This window comes from Psammomys obesus, unplaced genomic scaffold, assembly GCF_907164565.1.
Source record: "Psammomys obesus unplaced genomic scaffold, mPsaObe1.curated_primary_1811, whole genome shotgun sequence".
Lineage (NCBI taxonomy): Eukaryota > Metazoa > Chordata > Mammalia > Rodentia > Muridae > Psammomys > Psammomys obesus.
The window spans coordinates 36,138,721-36,151,386 of NW_026596079.1; the positions used below are offsets into that span (position 1 = coordinate 36,138,721).

General features: G+C 38.0%; 1 protein-coding gene across 3 annotated transcripts in view; it reads right to left on the minus strand.

Annotated features, from left to right (window-relative positions):
• Positions 1-12,666, minus strand: part of Oxr1 (oxidation resistance 1) — a 432,963-nt gene that overhangs the window by 337,592 nt on the left and 82,705 nt on the right. For 2 of the 3 annotated variants that reach the window (XM_055626276.1, XM_055626277.1), the window contains exon 2: positions 11,528-11,679. In XM_055626276.1, coding sequence (XP_055482251.1) covers positions 11,528-11,550 — 23 coding nt within the window. In that variant the 5' untranslated portion in view covers positions 11,551-11,679. Of the gene's footprint in view, positions 1-11,527; positions 11,680-12,666 lie in introns of those variants that run through there. The other variant, XM_055626278.1, reaches the window with a different exon arrangement.

Consider the following 12,666-nt stretch of genomic DNA (forward strand, 5'->3'; position numbering starts at 1 on the left):
TGTATCTCAGCCCTGGATGTAAGCTTCGCGACATTAGAGATGTCTGTTTCATTCACCATCCTACCCACAGCATTAAAAATTATACAGTGAAGCCATTTACAGTGAAATAGATAAGCAGTAGTTAAAAGAAATAATATATTATTTATACCAAAATAATATCATGTCAGTCTATACATCATTAAACTGTATTAACTCATCAACTAAATTGTGGAAGAAGTATTTTTAAGTCCCTACTCATTCATAAACTAAATTATCCATAAGATTCATAACAACTTAAAAGTGGAACATAAAACAAAGAATAAATTAATGAATGGATGGAGTGAACGTTTAGTAAATGTCCGATACTGTTGGAGAATATTGGTTTCATTTCTTTTGTTGATTAAGCCGAAACTGATATAAAATCAAGTGAAATCTCTTTACAATAAAATAAAAACAAAACAAACATGAAACCCAGAAAATGAACAAAAGACAGATGAAAATGTATTTTCTAGGATAAGACATGCTAACTTCACAGATTGATGTAAACATAATTTTAAAGACTTGACTGTCAAGTTTCTTTGATCATGCTGAAAAGAACATATCTCAGAGTATATAACCATTTTAATGACTGAAAATATATCATAAATCATTTATTACTTTTTAAACTACAATTTTCATGGCTCAAGCCCCAAAGGCAACATTGTGCTTTGAGCGCTAGAATGGTCTGTCTAGTTTTATGTTAAAGCTTCCATGGTCTAAGAAATATTGACATTATTAGTCTCTAAACTTTGTTTTTTTGCAAGAGAATAAAGTATGATTGCCCCAAAATAAGGAGAAAACATATTTCAACACACAGAATTCTATTCTTTGACCTAGACAGTACTCAAAGGGCAGAGGATCCTTGGGACCTATCATCAAACACTGGACAGTACTTGGCTTGAATGCCTATGCATTTTTCTCCATATTAGTTGTGCCTTGGTGATGACTAATCTCCTGTCCTAGTGACAGTGACCAACTGCATGTCTGTGAAGGAAGGCTAGTCAAGCCCACAGAACTAGGCTCTGGATGGAACAGAGAGCAGACCTAATTAGTGCCTGTGGGATTGAACTTGCAGCCTGAGACTCATTATCCCAAGAAAGTGGAAACTCTCTCAGAATACTATGATTTGCAAACAATACTCTGCCTTGAGATGTTTCAAGTCTAGCTGGCATTACTATTTGTAACAAAGTAATAACTTTTTTTTTTTTTCTGGAAAGTATATGTCACTGGAAGTGCACTTACATAGAATGTAAGAGTCCCTAAATTAGTTTTACAGAGACACAGAATATTACTTTTCATTTATTATTTGAGTTTTCTTTTCTTAAAAAAATATGTTAGGATAGAAGTTTAGTCAGAAGATATTCATATGGGGACCAGATTATAAATAGCCTTGAATCTAGTTTGGAGGATAGCCTGGGAAAAAATGGGAAAGAATGTCATAGGGTAAAATTTAAAATATATATATTTTTAGAAAATTATGAGAAATTTAATTTGGGAACAAGAATGTAATTAGGAAAAATTCATATCAGTTCTGACTGGCACTAGATTCTACATTACGGTGAGAACAATGACATCTAGGGGGTATTCTGAGAAGAAAGAACAGAATTAAGTTGTTCTATAAAAGAATCTTTAAAATACTGGAGGGCATGACCTATGCTGCCATTTCTTTTTTTTTCCCAACATAAAATGGTTATTATTTAAAAATAACTTGCTTACAACATACCATGACATAGAATGTACATTCCCAGTTCTTTTTTTTTTTTCTCTCATTCAGTTATCATTGGTTTTTTACAATTTATTTCCTTTGTATCCTGGCTGTGCCCCTTCCCTTATCTCCTCCCAATCCCACCCTCCCTCCATCTTCTCCCCCTATGCCCCTCCCCTAGTCCAGTGATAGGAGAGGTCCTCTTCCCCCTCTACCTGACCCTATCCTACCAGGTCTTATCAGGACTGGCTACATCATCTTCCTTTGTTGCCCAGCAAGGCTGCATCCCCCTCCCTTAGGAGGAGGTGATCAGAGAACCTGCCACTGAGTTCATGCTGGAGACAGCCTCTGTTCCCCTTACTAGGGTACCCACTTGGAGACTGAGTCTATGCGTTACTCTGAGCAGGAATTTTAGGTCCTCTCCATGGCTGGGTTATCAGTCTCTGGAGGGGCCCCAAGGCTGGAAACAACTTAGATACCCCTCAAATGAGGAATGGATACAGAGATTGTGGTACATTTAAACAATGGAATACTACTTAGCTATTAAAAATAAGAAAATCATGAAATTTGCAGACAAATGGTGGGAACTGAAAAGATCATCTTGAGTGACGTAACCCAGAAGCAGAAAGACAAACATGGTATATACTCACTCATAAATGGTTATTAGACATATAATATAGGATAAACATACTAAAATTTATACTCCTAAAGAAGCAAAACAACAAGGAAGACCCTAGGAAAGATGCTCAATCCTCATTCAGAAGTGCAAATGTGATCTATAGTGGAAGCAGGAAAAGTCAGGGAACAGGACACGGAGGCTATCTGAATCAAAAGATAGGACTCTACTGTATTGAAGCAGATGCTGAGACTCATAGCCAAAGTTTTGGTAGAGAGCATAAGAAGGAGGAGATAGAAAGACCTGAAGAATCTTTCTATCTTTCTTTCATAAAGGGAAGGGGGAAATAGAAAGACCTGGAGGGGTCAGGAGCTCCAAAATGAGACCAACACAGCCATATCCTGCCATTTCTATCACTACTGTCTTTTCCAGGATTTGGCTTACTAGCCAATACACACAGTAAAAATAATGGAGTACAAAGTATAGGGGAAAGACTCCAAAGATATCTCCTTTGTCACAAAAGCATGATGTTAAAATCAGAGACACCCAATGATTAATTAAATTTTGGCTGTAGGATAAGAAAACATACAGGTAAGCATATCCAGTGAATGACTGAAAACTCAGTGTAAGTCATAAGAGAAAGTGCAACACATGAGAGAGATATCTGGAAATTATTAAGAGGATAATACACAATCATTTGTAGCTCTTAAGGACCTTTTGCTTGGTAACTGTACATTGTATTGTTATAACAAAATATGCAGTGTGGGCTGTTTGTCAAGAGATTTATTTATAGTCTGAGAGTTTAGAATTCCAAGATTAGATAGCCATATCCAGTTCACTTCCTGAGAGAGTTGAATTGGCTGTGTCATGATTTGGCCAATAGCTCAAAGAAAAACAGTCCGGTACAAAGGGCCCCAACAAACATTTAGAGTGGTCTTGCTTTATAAACGTCTGCTTCTGAAAAAGAAAAATCATTTGTGGTAGATCGGAAAACTATTTAGGAGGCTTCCTATAACTTTTAAAGTCTCAAAAGCTATTTCTAAAAGTGTTTCATTGAAGCTCAAATACTGAAGGATTCTAAAAATACAGTGTATTCATCTGAAGAGTCTATTGAGAACCAAATTGGTATTAATCATTTTATTAATAAAGAGATTTCAACTTGAAAAGGCATGTTTTCAATGGAAAGGCATATTGAAATTTTACAGAATTCAAAATCTTGACTTTACTTCAAATCATGAGACCTCATCTTAAAGTATTATACATTCTGGGATGGGGGCAAGTTTTCCTTTCCTTGAGCTCTTGTTTTGTCTGTTTAGTTGTTTCCTCGTTTCTGCTATTGTTTCCTGGTTTCTGCTAAGTTAATTTCCCCTAAACCCATTGCACTCTTCTTGTGTTCTGCTTTATTGCCAACACTTATGGTCCTCCGCTTTTCATGGTCATTGCCCTTAACATGAGGGTGTCTGAGTGTAGTCTGAAAGCACGTTCTCTCCTCCCAGTATCTTAATTACCCAATGTGCACTTGACATGCTGGAAAATACTCATGTTATTTCATCAAGGAAGCTTTCTCCAACAAGGAATTCTCATTGGTTTTGATGGGAAATAAATGGCTTTAAGTATATGTAAAACCGTTTTCCTCTTTGTCTGCGACAAACTGTAGGCAATTCTGATTTTATTCTTTACCATAAAGCTGCGGCTAAAATCATTCCTGAAATCTCAATTTAAATGCATTTTCACCTTTGGTTCTAAACCGTCTCTCCAACACACAGCTCAAGCTTCAACTGCCTTGCTGCTGCAACCGCGAGGACTGCCTCTGAGAGGCAGAAACAGGGAAAGCATATATAAGCACAACATAGAATGTGCGACGCATAGTACATGTGATATTTACATTACAGACATATAATTCATATCACATGTATTCGGTGCAAATTAACTCAAAATAGTCTTCAGGTCCTATTACAGTAAAATTGAATTTGTCAATGTTCATAATAGCATTTTAAACTATTAGCCTACATAGGAAATATAGTTAATTTCTTATAAATGCAGTCAACACATTAATTACTTCAATAATTCAAGCTTTGCTATAACTTTAGATATGCATAACAGATATTTTATTAGCTTTTGATAAAATTCTTCTAGCCTACTAGAAATAAATGTTACCTTAGACAGCATAGTGCTAAGTGTTCACAGGAATTAAATCAGGAGGAGACACTAGTTCACACAAGGAAACAAACACACTGAGGGGCTGTGCCTCCTGAAACAGCAGAAGAATCACTTACAGCAGTAAAAGATGTTTTAAAGAAGAAAACCAAAAGACAACTGAAGGCTCAGCCTATCTGGGTGAAATCAATGATACTCTTGTCATTAACTGTGAACGCATTTCCCTGATGATGTCACTTCATACTCATCAAATAAAGCAATAGGCGTAACCTGTTCATGAAAACAGGAGGTGTCAAAATATCATCTATGGAATGAGTACATTGCAAGAAAAAATGTGAATATATTTAGAAATTAATATACTTCAGCACTTTTAACCTAATTTTCTGTCACTCAAATGATTTTTAATTTCTGCCTCCTGACTGTGGAGTAGTATTCAGTTATTGTAACATGCTTCTTTAGTTAGGAAAAATGCAAGAGCTGTGCTAGCTCTCCTGAAAAGTAAGACCTTTCACCCCAAGTGGGAAAAAAACCAGCTCCTACTTTGTTTCCAAAAACATTCCAGATGTTTAGAGAATTCATCACCCTCAGTCAGGGTACTTGATTAATCTTCAGCCCTTTGGCTGCATGAGTTATCTTAAGAGAAGCCTTTGTCCCATCATCATACCACCATAGGACATGTGCACAAAGATTGGTCAGTGGACCTGGCTATTTGGCATCTTAAGTTAAATGCTATGGTTTCTTTTTCTCTATTTGGCAGCCAGAGGTCAAGCAAATATTAATCACTCTTCTTTTAAGGTCTTACAATAGACTTGCTTCAAACTTGGTTTCTTCTTACCTAAGTCTCCTGAACAAAAATTAAGATATTTTTGATAAATTTTGATAAATTTATATTAAAGATAAATTTAAGTGTATCATGGTACAAAATAGCTTGGGGGTCATAACTTTGCAAAAACTTATAATTTGGCAAAATCAGTTCATACTGTGATTTCCCTAAAAATACTAATCAATATAGATACTGTAACCAAAACCAGGAAGACTCAGGATGCGAAAGCAGCAGAGCCTGTGGAAGTAAAAAGATTATAGGCTGCCCATAAGCCTCAGCATCTGCACTGATAGTCTGCAGGGCAGAGCTTTTCAGAGGTCCTCTGTGTCAGACTCCTGACTTGTTCCCTCTTTTCTCCTTCTTCTGATGTCCATCCTCTTTGCCTTTCTGGACAGGAATTGAGTATTTTAGCAAGAGTCCTCCCTCTTGATTAGTTTCTTTAGGTATACAGATTTTAGTAGGTTTATCCTATATTATATGTCTATATGAGTGAGTATATACCGTGTGCATCTTTCTGTTTTGGGGACAGCTCACTCAGGATGATCTTTTCCAGATCCCACCATTTACCTGCAAATTTCATGATTTCTTTGTTTTTTATTGCAGGGAATCTTATGAAAGAAGTGGGAAACAGTAAGATCTGGAGAGGACAAGAACTCCACAAGGAGAGCAACAGAACCAAAAAATCTGAGCACATGGGTCTTTCCTGAGACTGATACTCCAACCAAGGACTATGCATGGAGATAACCTAAGACCCCTGCACAGATGTAGCCCATGGCAGTTCAGTATCCAAGTGGGTTCCATTGTAATAGGAACAGGGACTGTCTCTGACATGAACTGATTGGCCTGCTCTTTAATTACCTCCCCCTGATGGGGAAGCAGCATTACCAGGCCCCAGAAGAAGACAATGCAGCCACTCCTGATGAGACCTAATTGACTAGGATCAGAAGGAAGGAAGGGAGGACCTCCCCTATCAGTGGACTTGGGGAGGGGCATGCTTGCAGAAGGTAGAGGAAGGGAGGGATTGAGACGGGAGGGGGAGGGAACCACAGGGGGGATGCAAAGTGAATGAAGTGCAATTAATAAAGAATTAAAATAAATAAATAAATAAATAAATAATAAAAATTTAAAAAAATATATTATAGGCATTAGTGTAGGGTCTCCAAGAGCCAGGGACTGAACAGCCATTCTAGTTGAATCAGAGCAAGCTCTTCTTACATTTATACTCTGCCTGTTTGTTTGTTTTCTAGAAGGAAACCATTTTAGTAACCATGCAAGGTCAATAAATTGTGCCAGGGTGATGTACACACATGTAACCACAGCACTTGCAAGAAAGAAGCAGGACGATCAGGAGTTCAAGGTCATACTCAGCTGCATAACAAATTTTAAACAGAGTGGGTTATCTGAAACCCTTTCATTAAAAAAAAAAGTAGTAATAACACGGTCTTACCCTCTGTATAACTTGTAATTTAAGGAGCTCAATTTACATATTTTTCTAAAATTCAACTCAATCTCCAATATTATACCTACCCAGAAAATGATAGGGCTTATCACCAGCGTCCTTACTCCCAACATTATTCTACTACCTGATCATGCTCTTTGAAAGATGAGTTACAATATGTAGACTGAATGAGGGAAAAGTCCTGATTGGAAATGAAGCTGTAGAATTTGCTTGGGGTCAGTCACACAAACAAAGCAGGGATACATAGTTTTTGTGCAGGAAAACAGTTTCGGATATCAGTTGGATCCAGTACTAGCTTAATCCATTCATTATCTAGTGGCTTTCTCCTGTTGGGCAAGTTACACAGTGTCCTTAGCCTTGCCTCTCTCATTCACAAAAATGGCCTTGAGCTTGCTTGGAGGTTCTAGCAGGAAGCGCAGCTACTCCTATATCCCTGACCAAAGACCAGTCCTACTATTCAGGGAAGGTTGTCCAGAAGCGCGCAGCTCCTGGAGGGAGGCACATGGAGAGGTGAGGGAGAAAGGGGACACATGCCTCACGAGCCAGATCAGCCGAATCAACCCTGGAGATCAATGGGTGACACATGTCCCAGCAAGATCGCCCCCCATGTCCACAAAAATGAAAGTGACATTTTACATACCTAAGAAAGTGACAATTATGAGCTAATATTTGCAAACTCTCCAACAGCGTCTGGTGCATAGGAAAGCCAATGCAAACATTCACTCTTGAAAATGTTCACTAAACTTGCATGCTACAAAAATCACACATTTTAACTGCTGTCTGGATATAAACATCCAAAGTTTTAAAATGCAAACAATAGGAAATTAATTGAGAATTAGGAAGGAAGGATGATTAGTTCTGTGAAGCACTCATTGGCCCCACACCATCTCCTTTGCTTTTTAGAGCTTCTTGTGTCTCCTGTTAATTATGTCTGCTATCAGACATTTGATAGTGATAGTGGGTTAAATAATACGACTGGGATAGTCATAGGACAAAAAATAAACAACATATAGGCCAGTACTATTTTATTTAAAGCAACATCTCAGCCATTGCCTCAATCTGATAATTACTAAAAAGAAAGACTTATGAAACATCTATTTTTATCTCTACGAAAGGCTCATAATCAAGTCCCACTGCTCCCCTCTCTGAGACCACAGCTTTCTGGAAATCTGGAAACACTGTAATGCCTACTGCTTTCAGAGGTAGGTGGTATGTGTGTGAGTAAAATAAGTGTCATACACACACACACACACACATATATAGTTAAATATATATATATATATACTAGGTACATATATATATATATATATATATATATATATATACTAGGTAAGAACGATTTTTAAATTCTATGTAAATAATAAATTCTCCTATACTAGCTATTTAAAATAGCTATTTAAGATTACTGGTTGGACCTCCTCCCCATTCATCTGATCCTGTTTTATCAGGTATCTTCAGGACTGGAGGTCCCCCCTATCAGTGGACTTGGAAAGGGGCACGGTGGAGATGAGGGAGGGAGGGTGGGATTGGGAGAGAATGAGGGAGCGGGATACAGCTGGGATACAGAGTTAATAAAATGTAGCTGATAAGAAAAAATAAAATTAAAAAAAAGAAAAAAGATTACTGGTTGGATATCTGTAGAAATGAATGTAAGTATGTTAACTTACATTTTCCTAATTCCTGTGCTAGCATGGGAAAAGGGGTTGATGCTCCATATATTCATATGCATTATGTTGAATGTTTACTTTTAAAATCAGCACATGGTTATTACGGCTGGATACAAGATTATATTATGGTAGGCAGGCGAAAATGCACCCAGAATGACTCAAGATTTTTAAATAGTTTATTTATTTGTTTGTTTCTGTATGTATGTGCATATGTTAGATACACACCCTACAGCATATATGTGGAGGTCACAGAACAACTTGCAGATTCTCCTTCCACCATACACATTCTGGGGATAAAACTCATGTCATCAGACTCAGTAGCAGGACATCTTGAGCCCCTATGCCATCTTGTCAGCCCTGACAGGAGTTTTCACCGTAAACTCGGTGTTAGATTAACAAGAAGAGAGTATTTCAAAAGTACGACTTGAGAGAGCCAGGGAACATAATAGGATTGCTAGCCACACTTCTAGGCAGAAGCTGTTCTGAGAATAAATCCTGTCACAGGAGTCCTCTCCTCATGGTTTTGAATCTTAGAAACATGGCGCTCTCCTTGCTACACCTGCTGTCATCAGCACACAGCAGGCTTAGTTTCTTTTGCAGTTTCTTGTCAACAAAACGGAGCACAATTTTCAATACAACCCAGGTATCCATGCACTCAAATGTTGCATGGCAGCTAAAAGCCTGATAATTCCACGTATTTCCAATGTGAGGCAGTGCACCTCTGTCTTTGTTTCTAAACTTCAAAACAGAGCCCTCTCATAGAGCAATACTGATTTCATTAAATTCGTAAAATTTTATGAAGAGTTCCCACGGAAAATTAGTAGGCTCTTCTACATTCCTAAGCAAATAGTTATAGGATCACGTGCCCTCAAAGTACAGACTACAGTTATTAGGGGATATGAAAAATTACAGGGATTAAATTGGAAAAAGTTAGTCACTTCTTACCAGAGTAAGAAACATGAGTTGTGGCTGGACTTGAAAACCTCACATTCATTTCCTACTCTTCTTGACTAGAAAGAGGCAGCTCAAACGCTGAGAGGAAGGGTGGCATGCCTGTGTAATGGCGATATTGAGGAAACAGATGAAGCTCCCTTTGCAGGAGAATCTAACGTAGGCTTGCTGCACCCTAGCATCATTTTCTCCAAGTTCGAGCCTCCAACATAAACACTTTTCCATATTTCAGACATTTGGAGTCTACCAATGCCCTCTGAATTTAAATTTTACTTTTAGAATGAAGGTATGAATTTTCATTAAATTGCCTGTTTTGCATTTTTTACTCATTTCAACAGCATTTGCAGAACACATACCAACTTGTGGGAGCCTTGACAGACAATTAAGGTGGAATGACGCATTATCTCTCTTGGTGAAGCTCACTGTGTTTCAATTGACCCTAAGTCAAATCATCCCATCACACCAGGGTGAAGTAAGGCTCCCAAAAACAGACACCTGTGTCAGCACTGTGTTGCCTCTGTGTACTGGGTCACACTCTCCTGTCTTGAGATTTGACAGTCACGTCAGCTTTAATCTCTTCACCCTCCTACTTCCCCTAATCCTCTTTCCTCCTCCATTTCCTGCTACTCTTCCTCCATCCCTCCTCTGCTTCCTTTCCCCTCTCCTTCCCCTGATGCCCCTCCTTCTTTGATGTGCTGTGTGTTTTTCATTTATTTGTTTTAATCTGGTGTTCCTTCATGTATATGTGCCCATGTCCACATACATACATTCTATAGTGATAATTTACTATTTCAGTATTTCATTAGTGTTTTACAGAATATATTTTAAATCTTTTAATTCTACTGTTTGTTTGTTTGTTTGTTTTTATTTCCAAATAAGAAACTCAGCACTCAGGCCTAAGGACCCAGAGCCACATTCTATGGAAGCCATAAAGAATTAGGTCATTCAGAAAAACTATTTCAAATTTAAACAAGTAATTATACCCTTTGCCCTAAATAAATTGCTTATTTATCTAAAAATGTAGTCATGGAGCTATGACAAATCATCAAGCGAATCCTGATTCTGATGCTATTTTTTGTAAGCAGAAGACTATGAAATGAGCTCTTAAAGAAATGGAGAAGTACTAGAATTCTCTTATAGTCTTATATTAAATACTGTCAGTTCATGTAAGCATCATTTATTCATTTCTCTACATTAAAAAGAATCCTGAAGTTCAGTGAATGGTTTCACATTCATCCCTGGATGTTACTGGTCCTCACTGGCATAGAGAAACTGCTGATTTACCAGCAAATTATCTTTTCACTTCTCACTTTTAAAGTCACAGGCAGGATTAAACATGAACTGAAAGCCAAAGATGAGCTACAATGGAGCTATTGAGAAATACAAACCCACAATGGAATTTTGAGTCCTATGTCGTTTAATTTAGGTAGATTTTGTGAGACATGAAGGCTGAAGAGAAGAGATACTGATGAGCAAATATCCATTCGATGTGCAAAGCTACACATTTAGTTTATTAATCCTAAATCAGGCAGTGCATACATGTACTTCCCAACCTCTCATTCCCCTAGTGTGGGAAAGAAGGTTATTAGACACTAGTGGTTTTTGGTTTAAGGCTTGGACCCGTTGTAGAGTCCCCAGATGGCATAGCCCTGAGAATATTAAATGTGGATAACAGAACTCTCACAGGGTCCCACCCCTAGATGAAGAGCTACAGGCAATCAATAGCTACTGAGACAGAGAAAGAATCTAAAAATGAGCCCCTACTAGGTTATCCAATCCTATTCGGTCAGCCCTAACCACATATGCAACACTAAATAACTCAGCAGGTGGTGTCTATGCATATAAGCAGCAACAATGATGAAAAATAAGCAGTCATGAATTTGAGGAGCATGGAGCACAAGAAGTTGAGGAGAAAAGAAGGAAGGGGCAAATGATGAAAACAAAGTCTCCATATATGAAATTATCAAAAAATAGATTTTAAAAAAAATCTCTTTTCACTCTAATATAGGACATCATGAAAAAAATCCAATTTTTAAAGTTCAATGCCCAGGTTCTGACAGTAGAATTCTCACAAAACTCTACTTACTGTGTACATTTATTTGTTCTCGATATTAGAATGTAATTCACTCACCACGATAGATTAGATACAGACATTGCAGCGATCTGTGGCAGAGTCTTCTCTGGATGTGAGAATAAGAATCAGGACATGCACTTGACTGGACCACTGTGCTTTCTGCTGTGGAGCAGGCACAGACCACTTGTTTCCTTAGGGCCTGGGAGAACCTGCGAAGAAAATCAAAACAGTGACGTCTGTAAGACAGAATCTTCAACCAGATAAAAGCTGTGATATAAAAAAGTCACACCACAGTACGATATTTTTCTTACGGCAAAAGAGATGTTATACATCAGCAATAAAATTAAATCAACCATATGAGGAGTGGAATTCTTCACCTGTAGAACCAACTGAATGGTTACCTGTTTTTAATGTTTTATATTTTATTTTTTAATTTAATTTTATTTATGTATTTATATATTACAATTTATTCAATTTATATCCCTGCGTATCTCTCTATTCTTTCTCCGAAACTGAAAGTATAGAGAAGAACAGAAAGTAGTTTTAGAGGCATCAAACATTTTCCCCATAAGGTTATACTAAGTCAGTTATTTTGTGACAAAAAGAATCAAAGGACTTAGTGCCTGGCTCTTTGTTCACCTCCCCCTGGGGGTGGGGTGCAGCCTTGCCAGGCCACAGAGGAAGATGATGCAGTCAGCCCTGATGAGACCTGATAAGCTAGGGTCAGATAGAAGGGGAAGAATCCCAACCCTATCAGGGGTCTTGGGAAAGGGCATAGAGGGGAGAAGAGGAAGGGCAGATGGGACAGGGAGGAGATGAGGAAGAGGGCTGCAGGGGGGATAAAAAGTGAATAAATTATAATTAATTAATTAACTAACTAATTAAAAAAGACAAAAAAGAATCAAAGATCCTGATTAATGTATAGCAGGCACACTAGAAGACAAACATAAATATGTGCATGCATAAATGAATGAATAAAAACAAACACAAGGGGGCTGGAGAGATGGCTCAGTGGTTAAGAGCACTGTCTGTTCTTCCAGAGGTCTTGAGTTCAGTTCCCAGCAACCACATGGTGGCTGCCAACCATCTAAACTGGAATCTGATGCCCTCTTCTGGCATGGAGGTGTACATGCAGAGAGAGAAAAATGTGTGTGTGTGTGTGTGTGTGTGTGTGTGTGTGTGTGTGTGTGTGTGTG